At 35.5% G+C, this 17,879-nt stretch overlaps 2 protein-coding genes across 2 annotated transcripts; both read left to right on the top strand.

Moving 5' to 3' along the window:
- The first annotated feature begins 11,385 nt into the window (after positions 1-11,385).
- On the top strand, positions 11,386-14,405 carry LOC125192406 (very-long-chain aldehyde decarbonylase CER3). The gene is made up of 10 exons (XM_048089945.1): positions 11,386-11,594; positions 11,677-11,900; positions 11,985-12,217; positions 12,311-12,530; positions 12,720-12,847; positions 12,924-13,180; positions 13,261-13,368; positions 13,453-13,659; positions 13,739-14,023; positions 14,104-14,405. Exons 1-10 carry the CDS (start codon positions 11,544-11,546, stop codon positions 14,278-14,280), a joined length of 1,890 nt encoding a protein of 629 aa, XP_047945902.1. The 5' UTR covers positions 11,386-11,543; the 3' UTR covers positions 14,281-14,405.
- A 667-nt stretch (positions 14,406-15,072) lies between these two features.
- Positions 15,073-16,438, top strand: LOC125192792. The gene is made up of 4 exons (XM_048090445.1): positions 15,073-15,311; positions 15,376-15,480; positions 15,958-16,065; positions 16,163-16,438. The coding sequence occupies exons 1-4, from the start codon at positions 15,140-15,142 to the stop codon at positions 16,165-16,167; spliced, it is 390 nt and encodes a 129-aa protein (XP_047946402.1). The 5' UTR covers positions 15,073-15,139; the 3' UTR covers positions 16,168-16,438.
- Positions 16,439-17,879: the final 1,441 nt, after the last annotated feature.

The following is a 17,879-nucleotide window of genomic DNA, read 5'->3' as shown; positions in this document are numbered from 1 at the left end:
CTCAAATGCTAGAATCGCTGATTGCCTATTCAAAGCTTCACTCGGAGGGTATTATTTTGCTAAGAATTTGGCCACCAATGCATCGCACGTACGGATGGAGTTGGGCTCCAGACTGTCCAGCCAATCCCGGGTATCATCCTCTAGAGAGAAAGAAAATGCCCTTAATCTGATCTGTTAATCTGGGACTCCATTGATTTTCGTCGTGTTGCAGATCTGGATGAACTTGGTGATATGTTTGTTAGGATCCTCCGTGGATCGGCCTCTAAACACATTGTTCTCTACCATCTGAAGGAGCCCCCTCCTGAGCTCAAAGTTGTTAGCATCCACGTTGTTGCTAACAATTGCTGGATTTGACACCCCATTATAGGCAAACATATTCTGCACTGGTATCCCATTCTGCCCTTGATCTAACCGCCTCTGCAATGCTGCGAGTTGCTCTTGAAGTTGAGCATTCGTTAGAGGAGGTGGTGGATTGTTATTCCTATTGTTCCCCCCGTTTCCTCCGTCCATCAGAAAAGGAGGATGTGGCTCAAACTGAACAGGAGAGTGAATTGGTGATACAGTAGGTGACGGTGGTTCTTGAACTGGTGAAAGTGACCGTCTCTGGACCGGAGAAGAAACTCGGATCCGCTGGTTTAGCCTCTTCAAAGCGTTTCTCCTTCTGTTGGATGCTTCGATCTCAAGATCAATAGGCTCTAAAGGTAAACCCTTAGAGCGTGTTTGCATACAACCTGAAAAAGACAACACAAATTTGAGAGCTCAAAAATAAAAAATAAAAATGAAAGCAATAAAATCTAGAATAGTAATCTCTATCTTTACCACGATATTAAGCTAAAAACACAAATTGTCCCCGACAACGGCGCCAAAAACTTGACTCGATTTATTTTAAACACGAGAATTACCCGCAAGTGTATGGGGCTAGTGTAGCAATAAACAAGTACGAGTATCGTATCCACGGAGACAAATTGTGCAACTCAAGTACCACGAACCGATTTTGACTACTATCTAGAAAATCCGGAAAGGTTGGTTTTGATTTTGAAAAACAATTAAACATAAACAAGACAAAAGCACGCAACAAAAGACGAGTTTCAAGTAAGAGAACGAGGTAGGGTCTTGGATCCAACTACAACGAACACGATGTGAACAACTCAACAACTTCGATTACCCATTTAGAGTCTCTAGGATTACTAGGAAAGCCGCTAGTCTAGACTAAGCCCTCTCTTGAGTGCACTTAACCAGTTGATTAATCATTAATATTGAAGTCTTCTTCTAATACGTCACAATTAACTCCTTAAAACAAAAGACTCAAGCCCTCACTCTAGAATTCCTTCTCTCGAAATCAAATTATCTAGGTGATGTTCATTTTTTTATCAATCCTAATTAGGTATCTCTTGATTACTCAAAACTAGGTAAACTAACCCAATTGGTAGCTAAACAATTGAATTGAAAAGGCACAAGAATGAAACAAAGAAATCACAAGAGGAAAGGTAATCAAAAGTCCTTGAATTAATCAAAAGTATTCATTGTAGTCTTCACCAAAACTCTACAAATGATTTAGCTACTCATATTCAATGCAAATTCACAAGAGAAATCCATAGAAAGTGAATTGAACATAGGAAAACTAATAAAGATACTCCCAAAGGTGAATTGAATGGGCAAATCGTCTTCGTCTTCAAACTTGTTGATGAACTAGACTCTTCGTCACTTCAATTGGCTCTTCAAGGTGGAAACTGCTTCTGGGGCATGTGGAAAGTATGCTGGAGTCAAACCCTAGGTCCCTTTTATACCCGGGGCGAAAATTAGAATTAAATCAGCTTACGAGTAAATCGCCCGGTCGGGCGATTTTTGAATAACAAAACGCCCGACCGGGCGTTCTTCTTAACACCGCAGCTCGCTCAAAACGCCCGGTCTACTCCCGGCCTGGGGGGCCAAATGCCCGGCTCCTACGATGAAATGCCCGACCTCCGGTTTTGGTGCCCTTTTCGCCCGTTTCCACCTGTTGTGACTACAAAAACTCGACAAACTCATCAAAACACTAAAGTAAGGGATCATAGATGGAAACTCAAGTAATGTGACATAAAACATTCAATTATGCACTTTCAACCATCCAAACACTTGCTAAACTACAAGTTTATAAATTCCGCCGCGGTGTCATTAACGCAATCGAACAAGGCCCGAGTCAAGGCCCGTCTACTGCCATCCGATGCACTCCAATCGTCGCCGTTGGGATTCATTTTTGTAGTGAGAAAACTGGAATTTGAGGGATGAGAGAGATGAGAGAGAAAAATTAGGAGATGTAAAATTGGAAGATGGAAAATGGTAGAGAATTAGGGTGTTTTAATAGAAATTTTTTTTTGAAAAAAAGAAAAAGAAAAATGAAAACGCGTGTTATTGTTCGTCGCATCATCCGCGATGCCACAGTGGCGAACAATGCGACGGACGATGGGGCATCGTCCGCCCATTGTGGATGCTCTAATAACGTATTCCATATAATTTTCTATACAAAACATGTTTTCATTTTCTGCTAATAGTGTAACTTTTTTTTAATCTTAATTTTCTACAGTCGTGTAGCATCTTAATAATTTTTTATGGATTTATTTTTTTTATTTTCTATGAATTTATAATTTCAAATGCATTGATTTTTCTCTTGTAAAGTATTTTTTATTTTTTACTTATGCATTTCTTTATTTTTATAATTTCTCAATTATTTTGTTAAGCATTTTAATTCTTTTTAGTACATTTAATAGTACTTTTCTATTTTTAAAACTAATCAAACTTTTTTAAATAAGTCGAAAGATGACTGCTCATTATAAATAACCCATCATGCAAAAGCTTAAATAAATTATAGTACTACGTAACATTATTATATAAGTTATTCAACTAGTAACACCCGGAAGTAATTTGTTTCGTATATAGTGATGTTTTTTACTTAATTTTTTTTTTGAAATAATAAAAGAGAGTATTTCAAACTTTGAAGGTCAAGATGGTATGAATATTTATCGTACATTCGCATTCCCAAACCAGAAATCTTGAATCCGCCACTGCTATCAGGAGTACAAGTTAACAAGAATGTCTGTTATCTGTAACTTGAAGCGGCAAGGATTCAGGACTTTGCACTCTCCACAGATATGCTAAACAGATTTCATGTTTTTTATTTCACTAGTCATTCAAACTTTAAAATTGGAAATCTTGGTGCAAAATTCATTCACATGCCATCTTATCCTAATGTCAAATGTATATATGCATAACCTATTTAATCATACTCAAATTTTAAAGCCCTAAAACACAATATATCTCATGAATATGACAAGACAGACCATTTAATTTTTCATTTAATAGAAATTCAAATTATAGAAGCAGATGCATAAGTGTATAAAATTCTTATCTTGGCCTACCAAATACATCAATGTGCATTGTACTAAAAACGTGCACTCGTTCAATGGATTTTAGAGATTTTGTATCCCAATTATACAAACCTTAGCAAGTATATATTTTTCATCTCTAAAAAGAATTACTCAACAAATGCAAAGTGGGTTGAAACTTGAAAGTTATATAAAACGTACCACATCATACTAGATTAGAGCATTTTTCATGCACTTCAGTTTACACAAACAAAAATAATTAAATACTAGAAGACAAGTTTTAAGCTTGTAAACAATTTCGTACCGATTCTGACTCAAATTAGAAATTTCACTGTTCACTAAAGACCTTATATGAAATAAAAATTGAGTGAATCTAGCTAGTTGCATGTTTGCGAATTAATTTACTATGCATTTATAATATATAGTTCAAATTATTAGTATCATAAGTATAACAATCAATTCTATACCTAGCAAAATCATTACCATAACCTAGAATAACATATGCACATGATCTATACCTTTCATAAACGCTACAAATCAATTCTATACCTATAAATTCAAAGAAATAATTACATATTCGTCAATCATCAGTGAATAATTCAAATCAAACAAATCGGCAATCCATTACGACCAATCAAAATAATAACTGAACAAATCAGTAATCTCTCATGGCATTTATCTTTGGATTAAGGGGACATTTGCGACCTATGTGATTCCGCCAATTTTATATGAAAAGTATAAGCTATAATATCTATACTTGGCCGAGCAGACTACCGGAAAATAATATTTTAATTATTTACTTCTAAATTAGTAGGGCAGTTGTCGTCTTGTTGAGCATCCGTCTATATTCGTCATTTAATAATTTTTATCTCATTAATCATGTCACTTCGTATCTTTCTATTATCGCAACTACTTGCGACTATAACGACATTAAAATTCTGTAATTACTAGCATTGGATTGAGTCCTCCAACATTAAAATTCTGAGTCCGCCACTAACTTGGCCAGTGTAGGTAGAGTGCCTGGCAAAATATTGTCTTGAGTTATCTTCATAATTATTGAGAAAATCCATAGAGTCCAAGTTAGATTTTATTTTTTATTATTGAATATTGGTCGGATATATGAGAACAAGTCTTGGTAAAATCTAAATCAATAGAAAAAAATCACCTCATGTGGTAATAGGTATCAACTTTTTCTTATTTCTATCGTTGATGTCTATTTTTAATTAATGGAACACTTGCTGAGCATATATTACGAAATTGATTAACATAATTGGAATCCCTCTTTTATAAGACGTCTTACTATTAAAAAACACAAATAATCTAAATTAATTGTCTTCACATCTTCCTCTTTCTTTTTTTCTAGCACATTCATCACTGGATAGTAACTCTTCTTCTACATAACTATCTTGAACATGGTTATCTTCTTCGGAATCCTTCTCCAACATTTCTATTGAAATCGGAATCAGTGCACTATATTGAAAATGATTCGGTCATTTTTGTTCATAGAATTCTAACCCTAGATGAGCTATCTATCCTATCATCGGCACGGAATTTTATATATTCTTGTTTTTTGAGCAAGATAGAGAGAATAAAGTAAAATCGAAGAAAAAGGTAGAGTGAGTGATGTTTCTATAATTAGAAACATAGTCATTTAGAGTGAGATATAAGACGCATATGTAATAGTATCTTTGATGTGTTAATTATTGGAAACACGTCATTTAGTTGGTTTAAATGATAATATCTGATTATATTTATGAAATGACTGATCATGTGCGTATGTTCATTCTTTGGGAAAATTAAACTAGACAAATCTAAAGGATATATGAAGGAGTTAATTTGAGCTAAATGAAGAAGTAGATTGTATTAGTTCTTTTTTTGCTTTGGAAATTAAGTCAAATGTTCCTCATCTACTAAAAAGCTTACAATAAAAAATAAAGACTTTTTGATTTTTTTATACTTAATCATAACAAGATAAGAGATTTGATTTAGAGCAAACTAATTATAAACTTTTGCATGATGGATAATATGAGAGATTATACAACATACTTTGCCATATACATTTTGAGAGTGTTGATAAATGCACTTTAAAAACTTGTGAGTGTGACTCCAAGTTGATCAATGAGCTGCAACTAACCTTGCTTGATATGATTTGTACTTTGTTATGGCCAATTCATTTATTCATGTTTTTGAGGCAATAAGGAAGTCTAGTCCTTAATATCCGTGTTTCTTATTTAGTTTCCCTCTTGTTTTCTTTTAGGACAAATAAAAAATTAAGTTTGGGAAAGTTGATAAACACGGATTTTACATTTTTTAAGGCCTAGATTTGACTCGTTTTAACTATCTTCCATGCAAAATACTATGTTCTTAAATGTAATATTTGTACAATTTATTATTTTAACGTGTTTTGTGATAAATGTGCAAAATCTTATCATAAAAGGGCATGAAAGATCATAATTGAAGATCGAAGGATTTGACCAAGTCGGCGTGTCGATGAAACCAACGGTCCGTTGCGGAAATCAAGCCTGAGCCGACCTCCCGACCAGCGGTTTGCTGAGTTCAATGCCGAGAGTCCAGAAGCAAGTCAGTGGCCCGCTTAGATGAAGTCAGTGACCCGTTGAGTTTGTGCAGCAGATGCAATTTTCCCTATTTCGCTCCATGATTTACTTTCTGTTGTAACCATACTGAAGAAAACACTCCAAAGTTTAACTCCCATTGAGGGGGACTCAACTTTAAAGTCCATTATATTCACGTTTCCATTCCACCAATATTCATCTATCGTCCGCACTTGGATATTAAACCAAGACAAGAAGAGAAGATTGGAGACTTCGAGATTCATCCTTTGAGTTTTCTCTTGTGTTGTTTTTAATATTTTTGTACTTTGGTATGGATTTTGTCACCTTGTCAATAGGTTATATTTGTTGAATTCTAGGGATTTTAGAGCAACTCTTTATGTTTATTTAATTTCTTTTTTTTTATATCCAAGACTTATATTTATTTCATTCAATCCTGTTCGATAATGCTTCTAGTTGAGTGACATAACCTACGTATGATTAAATGGCATGTGGGGGATCATCGAGGGAGTATCCATGTGTTAGATTATGATTGATGACACTATAGTCAATATCTAAAAAAAGGTAAACCAAACAGTGGGAGCATTATAGGGGCTAATTAGAGCATTCACTATGGTTGGCCGATGGTAAATTTATTTAATTTGATAAAATATTAAATATAGAAATGCTAAAAAATTAAAACAAAATAGTGATGATGTGAAAATGAAATTGAAAGGGATAGGCTCTCGGAGGGCCCTTCCATTGTAGGGAGATAGGCCATTTTATAAAATGATGATGTGAAAATAAAAAAAAATAAAAAAAGGTCCCTCTGAGACGGCCCTTAATGCTCTTAATCTGTTTGGAGTTATTAGCTAAAAATATTGACAATCTTAATGCTAGCAGTCAAAGTTGTTCTAGTCAATGGCAATAACTAGGTGACTCGCCTTAGTAATCCTATAGTAGTGGAAATTTATCCATGAAATTCCATTGTCGGTATTGTTTTCTCATCAAATCTGATTATTTATTTTTGTTTTAATTGTTTTGTCTACCTGTTAGTTGCTTTAGTCTAGTTAAAACACTAAAAATCTCATTTCTCCAAATTTTTATATGAAGCCAAGTATTTGGTAGCCAAGAAACTGTCCATGTATTCTATTTCCACCTTGTAAACTTGCAAGTAGTTCTAGTGCTAATAAATTGTGCAGTACCGATCCTCAGTCTGGTGGTTGTATTGAGGTGGTGGTGCTATCTGTCGGTCTCCGAAACCAGCATCTATGCCGGATCCTGTGGGTCTAGCCGCCGAATGTCGGACCGGCAATCTTCTTGTTTGATGATTCCAAAAGCGGTTTCGGAGTGAGCACCAATGCACTTCTCATCCTCATAAGTTTTTCATGTAAAAAAATTGAGAGTAATTACAACATTTTCCTATTATCATTATTTAATATATATTTTAAATTGGATATTTAGTGGTATATATGAATTTATCATAGTAATTAATATGGTTAAGAAAGTAATTGTGATTGTTTAATTATTTTTTATTTGGTAGCATGATGAGATTTGATAAAAACTAGTGGGCTTTTCTGATACTCCTAGGTAGTATTAGCAAGACAGTTGACATTAATCTCTGAAACAAGCATAATTTTGGTTTCACTCTTTGATTACGTATTTAATTTGTCAACTAATTCAAAGTCCGTATTCAACTTTTCTTCCCCCTACCTTGACGAATGATTGTGTAACGTGTGTTGGAAAGCTGGTGTTAAATGAGTTGTTGAACACAAATAAATTGTACTAGCAAAATTTAAAGATGAAGAAAAAGGGGGAGCAACCTTGATAGCTTAAAGACAAAATTATAAAGAGCAAAATCTTGATTAATTCGCCTCTTCCTTTTAGAGTAAAGACAAAAATTATATCAATCAGCTTCAAGAATGTGAACTTGCCAACAAATAATTCGTGAATTAGCTTATTGGTATTGGTACAACTTGTAGACCAATAGATTAGGAGTTCAAATAATTAATCTCATAAAAAAACTTGGTCCACCTATCAATACATTTATATATAGTCACCTATAGGGGTAATTTTATTGTACATAAAAAATTTAAACATATGTAGATAGTTGCCACCTTTTAATTTTATACGATCAATAATGATGCCCGCACGGGCTAGCTCAGTTGGCTCCAGCGGTGGAAATATGTAACAATGAGCGGGTGTTCGAATCTCACTACCATCGTGAGGAGACTTCCACCTCTTAGGTACAAGCGTAAGGTCTCTGTGGAGGTGGGTCTCTGGTGGGACAGTGGATTGAACTCTCCCCTCTAGTGGGCTGCTGAGTACCGTGATTTAACTCCCCTCACTGATGTCAGGCCGGGGGTTGGCGATACAACCTTTTTGTAACAATACAATCAGTAGTTATGAAATTTTGCCTCTTTGATTAAATTGGTGAGTACTATTTTGCTTTTACTATTTAAATAGATATTTTCAACAGTAGAGATTGGTGAGTACTATTTTACTTTTACTATTTAAATAGATATTTTCAACCGTAGAGATGAGATAATAAGTATTTTATAGGAGGGCTCAATGTTTCAGTGTGATGTAGCAGAGGCCATAAATATGGAGTTGGGGCATGGGCGATTAAATTGTGTAGTTTTTGTACTTGATTAAATTTAGAGGGGCTGTATTGTTGGCAGAAATAAATGCATTAAAACCCCAACTAACACTTTCCATCTCTCAACTTGCAAATACCATGGCTGGCCTCCCTTTGATGGGGACATTTGCATATATTAATTCCTTTACCATACATATTTACTAGATATTACATGTATTTAGATTGTACATGTCTTCGTTCGAGGTATACATACGTTGTCCACACAATACATAAATAAAATATGGACCAAGAAAACTGATATCCATACACATATGTTACACTCCAATACTAAAGGAAATATGATCAATGCTATCATATTTTAAAGATTTTCATGAATATTTTATGATTTGTTTTAGCAAATTATTACAAAAAAGTAGTTAGAAATAACATCATAGACCTACATATATCTATGAGGACAAATGATTACATTTATTTAGTTTTTATGACTAAAATTGTCATCCATAACAACGAATTCTAATTCGATCTAAATAAGATATTTTCAACGAAAACTTATTCTACACAGAAAACTATGAAATGTTTTTGATATTTTAGGTCACTTTTAATATCCGTGATAAGTAGGATAAAAAGTCGCATAAAGCCATGTTGATTAAGTTGCACCATGTAGGATAAAAAGCCACACACACAAGTCAAATATCACGCGCGAGTGATCCGCATAAAAAATAACTCACCAAATATAAAACGCTTTTAAAATTTATAGAAATTATCAAAATTGATTAAGTTTGTCTCGATCGATTCAAGAAGATAATTCATCAAACCTATTTATGTACTCAATCTAGTATTTTATCTCTTGTTATTATATTACTACAATATATGGAACCATATAATAAGAAATACAGTCACATAGTAATAGAATTTAAGAGTGCCATCCATATATACCTAGCATTTATGATGGTCTAAATTGGGCGTTAGGCAAAAATTTCCAATATTACCCTCGTAAGATTGACAAGTCTGTTGCCAGCCCATTTATCTTCAGCTCTCAAATGGTCATTGATTTGAGCCTACATGGGTTGGCAAAAATGTGGTGATTGAGACTCCCATCTCCGAACCATCGTGATTCTAACTGTCAACTGTCTGTCACTAATTTAATCCAAATCAAAAATGACCATCAATTCACAGTGTATTGTATATTGATCTAATTGTTGGCTGGTTAATGTTTGAACCAAATGTCTCAAATTCGAATCCATCTTATGTTGATCTAATAGTTGGTTGGTTAATGTTTGGATCCAAATATCTCATGTTCGAATCAATCGTGATACGGGTTTGTAATTTCTATTCATTTAACTGGAAAAAAAATCATCCTTTCTTACCTATCGCACAAGTTTGTGGTGTTAAGTTGTGTTTAATTCAAATGTGGCGCTATTATTCAATAAAACACTTGATTTGAACGCACTTGTTTTGCCAAAAGATACCACTGTGCTAAATTCTGATATTTATGACTAACTTTTCTCATTGTATGCGCTAAACTCACTAAACATAGATTTCCCACAAAACTCATGTTCATTAATACTATTAATTTATTGTTTTGTCCCACCTCTCTACTCATTACGGAACAAAACCCATTTTGGGCACACTTACCATAATTTTATTTGGCCAAAAGATAATACTACTTTGCTAATTATTTATTCTTGCAACACACTTTATTTTGCCAAAGATACTACTTAGCCAAACTTGATATTTATAATTAGAACTTTTCTCATTGTATGTGCTAAACTCGCTAAATATAGATTCCCGACAAACTCATGTTATTAGTTTATTATTTGGTCTCTCATCTATAACCGAACAAAACCCATTTTGAGAAACCTAGCTTTATTTTGTATTGCCAAAAAAATTTTATTTTGCTAATTCTGATACTTGTATTTTTAACACACTTACCTTTATTTAATTTTTGCCAAAAGATACTACTTTGCCATATTCTTTAATATTTTGTCTCTCCTCTCTATTCCATCACCGAACAAACCCCAATTTGACTATTTTCCTTTCCTTAATAAAATGGTTTTGTGTATTATGAATTGAGGAAAGTGTTAGTAATGATTAATAGTACATATAATATGATTGAAGAAAATCATAGATCATGTAGTGAAAATGATAAATAAGCTAATATGTTGGAAGTAATATATATGTTGTCCATGGGATAGTATATATCAATGAAAAATAGACAAATTTTTGTTGATAAATCAAAATAACTAAAATAGACTAGTACTATTATTTAGAGACAAAGATACTGCTCGATATATTTCAAAGTGAATATCATAACACTTCTAATTTAACCTTTATTATTATTATTATTATTATTATTATTATTATTATTATCAAATAATGTTATTTTAATTTTTTACTACTATTATCAACTCACGCGAATGAAAATTAAGTTACATCATATTTAATTTTTCGTCGATTTCGTACCATTTGTGTTTCCAGTCAAGGAAATTGGTCCACATCAGTGGGGTATATATGTTCTCATTCAAATTATTTTACGGTGATTTATATGTGCTAAAACACATGCTTCGATTTTGACAACTGTATATCAACAATCAATTGTCATATTAATTAGGAAAAGTAATACAACGATCCACCACAACTCAGGTAGCAATTACTTTCCTCCCCAAGCAATATATATGTTAGTAATTAATTACACTATTAGGACAATAATAGTAAACACAATTCCATTCCATACACATCAATTTCACATTCTAAACCAAAAAAAAGCCACAAATATAGTGGATGAATCAAGTTGATCACAAATTACTCCATAAAGAGGGTTAGCAAATTAGGCCTATTGCTGTAGCAATAAATGTGTCACAATTCACAAACAACACTTCCAAGAAACAGAGCCAAGCTGCACTATTTCAAGCATTATATATATTCCATCCTCATCTAATTCCATTGTGACATAAAACAACATTTCCTCCTCTTCTCCAATCCATTGTTTACATTACATTTGGTGCTCAAATTGGAAAACACAAAGGTTTTAGCATGGCTGCACCATTGTCTGCTTGGCCTTGGGAATTCTTGGGCAACTACAAGGTACTTGGACACAAAAATATCAACATTTTTCTATTTATAATCAAACTTCTCTTCCAAATCTTGTGTTTTTTACTACTTGCAGCTTGCTGTCTATGGCCTTTTCCTGGGGAAAGCAATGTACACCAGATATCATGAAGAAGCCATGGATCAAATCAATTGGTGTCTTCACATCTTCATCATATGTATGTTGAGACTCTTTGTACACCAGGTATGGAGTTCTTACAGCAGCATGCTGTTTCTCACGCGCAACCGACAAATTAACAAGCAAGGAGTTGATTTTAACCAGATTGACAAAGAATGGAACTGGTAGTTACAACACACTTTTCCCTACTACCTATTCTTGTTTGTTAATTGAGTTGTTAAATTTTTTATGACTTTTGGTTAAATCAGGGATAATTTTGTTATACTTCAAGCTATCATTGCTGCTATAGTGTTGTACATGTTCCCAACCTTTGAAACACCATCTCTGTGGAGCAAAAATGGCCTCACTGCTGCACTAGTCCTTCATGTAGCAGTCTCCGAGCCTCTTTTCTACACCGTGCACAGATGCTTTCACGGAGAATTTCTCTTTACACGTTACCATTCGCTCCACCACTCATCGCCCGTGCCACAGCCCCTTACCGGTATAATTCAATACATAAAGTAGTTTACTTGAAAAAGATCTAAAGTAGTACTAATAGTTTGTTCATATATATATTTGGTTTTTACTACTGCAGCTGGGAATGCTACATTTTTGGAACATCTTTTGCTGGCTGTTGTAGTTGCAGTGCCAATTATTGGTACTTTTGCAATTGGCCATGGATCGATAAGCTTGATCTATGCGTATGTGTTGGTGTTTGATTGCCTGAGGTGTTTTGGACATTCCAATGTGGAGTTCATTCCTCATCAGATATTTGATGCAGCACCCTTCCTCAAATATCTACTCTACACTCCAACGTAATCGATCTTTTCGTTCTAATAAATGTCTCTAATCTTTACTTTATTCTTGATGAGGCTCTCTGTCTAGGATATGATTTGGTTTAAAAGCACTTATATTTTCAGCTAATTTATTAGGGGGCTCCAACTCCAACTACTTTTTATTGTACAGTTTCTTCAAAGGTTGAATCTTTTTACTGATATGTGCAGGTACCACAACCTACATCATGTTGAGAAGGACTCAAACTATTGCCTTTTCATGCCTCTTTTTGATGCATTAGGCAACACATTGAACAAAAATTCATGGGAAGAGCAGAGGAAAAACAGTTTAAGCTCAGGTCCATTATAAAGATCCGAGCTTTTTTCGATTTCGAATGAATGGTACATGATCATTTAACTCTTGAGATAATGCAGGTGTGAATGGGAGGGTTCCAGATTTTGTATTCCTGGCACATATAGTCGATATGTCATCTGCTATGCACGCACCGTTTCTGGTCAGATCAATGGCCTCGTTGCCCTTCCACACAAGACTTTACTTGATCCCGCTTTGGCCTATCTCCTTCGCGGTGATGCTACTGATGTGGGCGAAATCCAAAACTTTCTTGGTCTCGTTCTACTACCTAAGGGACCGGCTGCACCAGACGTGGGTTGTTCCCCGGTTCGGATTTCAAGTAAGGACAAGTGCTAAAGGTTTGGTGTAATAAACATGAAATTGTGGACATGCCTGATGTGTGTTGTGTGCATTGTGCAGTATTTCTTGCCATTTGCAGCAAAAGGCATTAATAGGCAGATTGAAGAGGCTATTCTAAGAGCTGACAGATTGGGAGTTAAAGTCATTAGCCTTGCTGCTTTGAATAAGGTCACTCCCCTTCTCTCTCTTTTCCTTTCATTCAATTCACAGACACATCCACATTCTAATATTGGTGAAACCTTTTTACTGCAGAATGAGGCCCTCAACGGAGGTGGAGCGATCTTCGTGAAGAAGCATCCGAACCTCAAGGTGCGCGTGGTGCACGGGAACACTTTGACAGCAGCTGTGATTCTTCGTGAACTCCCTCAAGATGTGACTGAGGTGTTCTTAACCGGAGCAACTTCAAAATTGGGAAGAGCTATTGCTCTTTACCTCTGCAGAAAGGGAGTTAGAGTTCTTGTAAGTTTACATCAAAGACCATTGTCAATAAAGATGCAAACTACATCTACTTGTGCACTAACTAACACAACCTCTACAGATGCTAACACTATCGACAGAGAGATTCCGAAAGATCCAGAAAGAGGCGTCGGCCGATTGCCAAAAGTACCTTGTACAAGTAACAAAGTATCAAGCTGCACAAAACTGCAAGACATGGATAGTAGGAAAATGGATCACACATTCGGAGCAAAGATTCGCCCCTCCCGGGACGCACTTCCACCAGTTTGTCGTTCCGGCCACAAAGCCATACAGAAGGGACTGCACATATGGGAATCTCGCAGCCATGAGGCTACCGGAAGACGTTCAAGGGCTCGGATCGTGTGAGGTAATTGGTCTGAATTTCAACATTTTGTGAAATGGAAAAGGGATAACATTAACAAGCATGTGGTTTTGTGTTGTGTGCAGTACTCAATGGATAGAGGGATTGTGCATGCTTGCCATGCTGGTGGAGTGGTTCACTCACTTGAAGGTTGGAAGCACAATGAGGTTGGAGCAATAGATGTTGACAGGATTGACTTGGTGTGGGAGGCTGCCATCAAGCATGGTTTTAAGCTCATCTCAGACACCAAACACAAGGATTAATTAGATTCTAGAGCCACAAATAATGTATACTATGAAGCAACATCTTCTTCTTTCTTTCTTTCTTTCACATGAACATCATCATTGCTTTCTGCTATAACAATTCCTTGCACTGATTGTTGAGTTCATTAAGATTGTATTTTTCCACTAATTCTATTCTACATATACATTGTTGGGGTTCAAACTTTAGAGCATCCCACATCAATGAATTTGAAAATGTACAAATAATACATAAATATAATTCCTACTTTGTAAGTTGAGTTGAAATCGTAGTGTGGCTGCGCGGAGCTGAGGTGATCTTGAGGTCACGAGTTCATACCCCGCCACCTGCTGGGACATTTTCGGCCTTAATAAACAAACCCTGTCGGATTTGGGAGACTTTTGGTTTCGGTCTTAATCTGTAAATTCGGTCGTGCAAGATTAGTCAAATTTGGGAGACTCGGGATTAGTCGGATCGAGGAGACTTTCGGTTTCGCACTTAATTCGTAAACCTGGTCGAGCAAGATTAGTTGATTTTGAAAGTTTTTTTATCTTAATCCACAAACTGGTCGAACAGGATTATTCGAATTTGTGAGTCTTTTAATCTTAATATGTAATCTCTGTCGAACAGAATTAGTCGGGGTTGAGTCCAAGTGTGCTTAAAAAAATGTTAATTTTGTCAATTTCATGATTCAGAAAAGGAAAGAGAGGTCAAAACGGCGTCGCTGCGGTGAGGATTGGCTCACCGCACCGCCATTGAAAAAGTACACGTTTCGGCATTTGCGTGTCAATCGCCGCACAAAAACTCAAAACCTATATTTTCTCTCTCTTCTTCGTTCTATCCAGTAATTATCGGCGTTGCCTTAGCAGCTACAGCGCAAAAATGGCGAAGAAACTCGTTACTCGCTGGAAGAAGCCAGCAAAACGAATCAGCAAAAGGAGGAAACTCAAATCGGCGTTGAAGATGATCTTCAACTATATGAAATCGGACGATTACATGTTTGCGCCGCTGATCAGCCCTCAATCCACTCCCTCACCTGCCCCTGTTTCTCCAGGTACATTTATCTCTAACCAATTCACGTCTTCTGCAAATTAGTTATATCCAATTTTTATAAGCAGGTGAAGTCTCCATGGACAAGAAATTGGTTGAGGAGTATCTAAAATGCGATGTATACATGTATGCCCCCTTAGTTGTTGACCAGGGTACAACTAATCCTTCTTCAGGTACAACATACATTTCCCCTGTTTCATGGTGTTGATTTAATTGGAGGAAATGTGATAGAAATACTTATGGCTTTAGAATGGGTGATAGGTAGAGTTGGTACTCTATTGAACCCTTCATTGTGAATTTTGGAGGAGTTGGACATTTTTTTATTTGCGGCCATTCCTTTATTGAACTAGCCTAAATTTAAAGTCCAGATGTATAGTTGGGTCATTCCTTATTTTTTATTTCACGATTTAGTGTTTGATCAGTTAAATTTGGCCTATTGTCGGTGACACACTCTCTAATCATCATAGAAATTCATACTCCGGTAACAGCATAGAAATCCATATGGTTCAATCCTGAAATAATTGATAAATTCATACTCCAATAACACCATAGAAATCCATATATGGTTCGGTCAGATCTTAATTGATGATAGGAGTGGCTCATTCGATGTACATATATTTATTTTTATTTCATTTGACAATAAAATGCAGGTACTAAAGACTTAGTAACGACCCCTATAGATGTCCTAAGGCGAAGACGGATTGTTGTTGATCATAGCCTGTTGCAATCGGAACGAGTTAAGCATGTACATCACCAAGGTTGAATTTACACTCTAATTCTGGTTTCATCTTTTGTGTGTGTGTTTATGTGGTTGTTTTCTTTCTATTATTTGATGTTCTTGTCTTGAACCTCCAGACTAGCTGCACATGCTTGGTCTATTACAAACACAAGGCATGTGGATCTAGTAATAGGATCAATATGGAAACTTTGATGGCGATTGCACGAGAAGAGTTGTCACAGAAAGCCAAGCAAACTGAAAATGGTGGCTCATACATAGCTCACTTTGTCCGCCTATAATGCTACCATGTATAGATTTACTCTACTTTGGTTTGGCATGTCTCAACTAATTAGCTACTACAAGTGGATGCTCTACTCAATTATAAAACCCTTCAAAGCATACTTTACAAATAACATGGTCTTTTACACGGCTTCTAGTGAACCATCTTTGCTTGGAACAAACAAAATACAAATGCTATAAACAATTTGCATTATTTTGTCTCCTCTCTTGAGATTTCAACTAGCTTCTTTTCTTTATCTACCACACATAAATGTGGGGTTTAAATGAGGATATTTAGTTAGGTTGTTAATCAATTATGGGCCCGATCCAACTCTGGCAGAAAAGGCCAGTGCAGCTTTATTACGACGATACACTTTTAAAAGAAGAAAAAAAATGAAAGAAAAACAAAAGTCTCAAACTCCATTTTCAAAAGGACAACACTCCATATTTGAAATTTTCATCCATTTGAAAAGTAGAACAATCACTTTGGACTCCTATGGCGTAGCAGTTTTCCTCTTAGCATAACATTTACATACATATCAAAAAATAAAAATAAAGCCCAACAATGCATTTAAATGATCAACACTCTGCCAATTTAGAGAGTCGGTGACCTTTCAAGTAATGTGCTTTTATCATCTTCAAAAACCTTTTCAATTCACTTCTTTTGACTATCACAAAAATAAATAAAAACCTTTTCAGTAATTCCGGTACGATAATTTGAGTAATACTTCATTTGTAAAAGTGTCTTTTAAAGAAAGATGAATGCAGTAGTATTTTTCATTAATATAATTTTCTCTCTTTTTATTTACGAGTTTTGCACTATTGGTAACTAGTATCACAGTTTGATAAACGGTATAGTGTATTTTCTTTAAAAATATATTTCATATGGAACTATTTTATAATAATAGAGTTATTTCATTTTCTGCACTTGTTTTTAAAAAAATAACTATAAATAGTTAAAGTGGAGAAAGATAAGGGAGAAAATATTGTATGTTCCATTGTTCCATAAAAACATAGGCAATAGATATGGCACGGGAATGAAGACAAAATTGGTAAAGTAAGAGAGATGAGGAGAATGGTATGGTAAAGTAAGAGAGGGGAGGAGAATAATAGTTAAAGTAGTGTTAGTAGGTATTGAGACATGCATTATTAAATAGATATAACTTTTCAAAAATGGAATGCAGATATTTTTGTAGGACGAACGAAAATGAAAAGTGCACATATGGGACAGAAGGAGTATAAGACTATACACTACATTATTCGCTCTCTTAGAGCGTCTCCAATGGCGGACGTCTCGGTAGGACGTCGCTGACGTCCGACCGGACGTCCGCCGTAGTGAAGGGGAAGGGCGCCCACGCCCGTCCCATATGCCCGTCGGATGGCCTCGCCCGTCACCCCCACGTCCGACCGGACGTCCGCCACTGTGTCGACGGTCGGACGTCCCACTCGGACGTCCGATTTTTAAATTTTTTTTTTAAAACTCTGTAAATAGGGCTCGTTGAACTTCATTTCATTCATACCACTTGTGTTGACAAGTTTCTCTCTCTAAATCTACAAATTTCATTTCTACTACAA

This window comes from Salvia hispanica, chromosome 6, assembly GCF_023119035.1.
Source record: "Salvia hispanica cultivar TCC Black 2014 chromosome 6, UniMelb_Shisp_WGS_1.0, whole genome shotgun sequence".
In the NCBI taxonomy this organism is placed as follows: Eukaryota; Viridiplantae; Streptophyta; class Magnoliopsida; order Lamiales; family Lamiaceae; genus Salvia; species Salvia hispanica.
The sequence above is the reverse complement of the archived record's forward strand: the minus strand, read 5'-3'. Positions and strand labels throughout refer to the sequence as shown.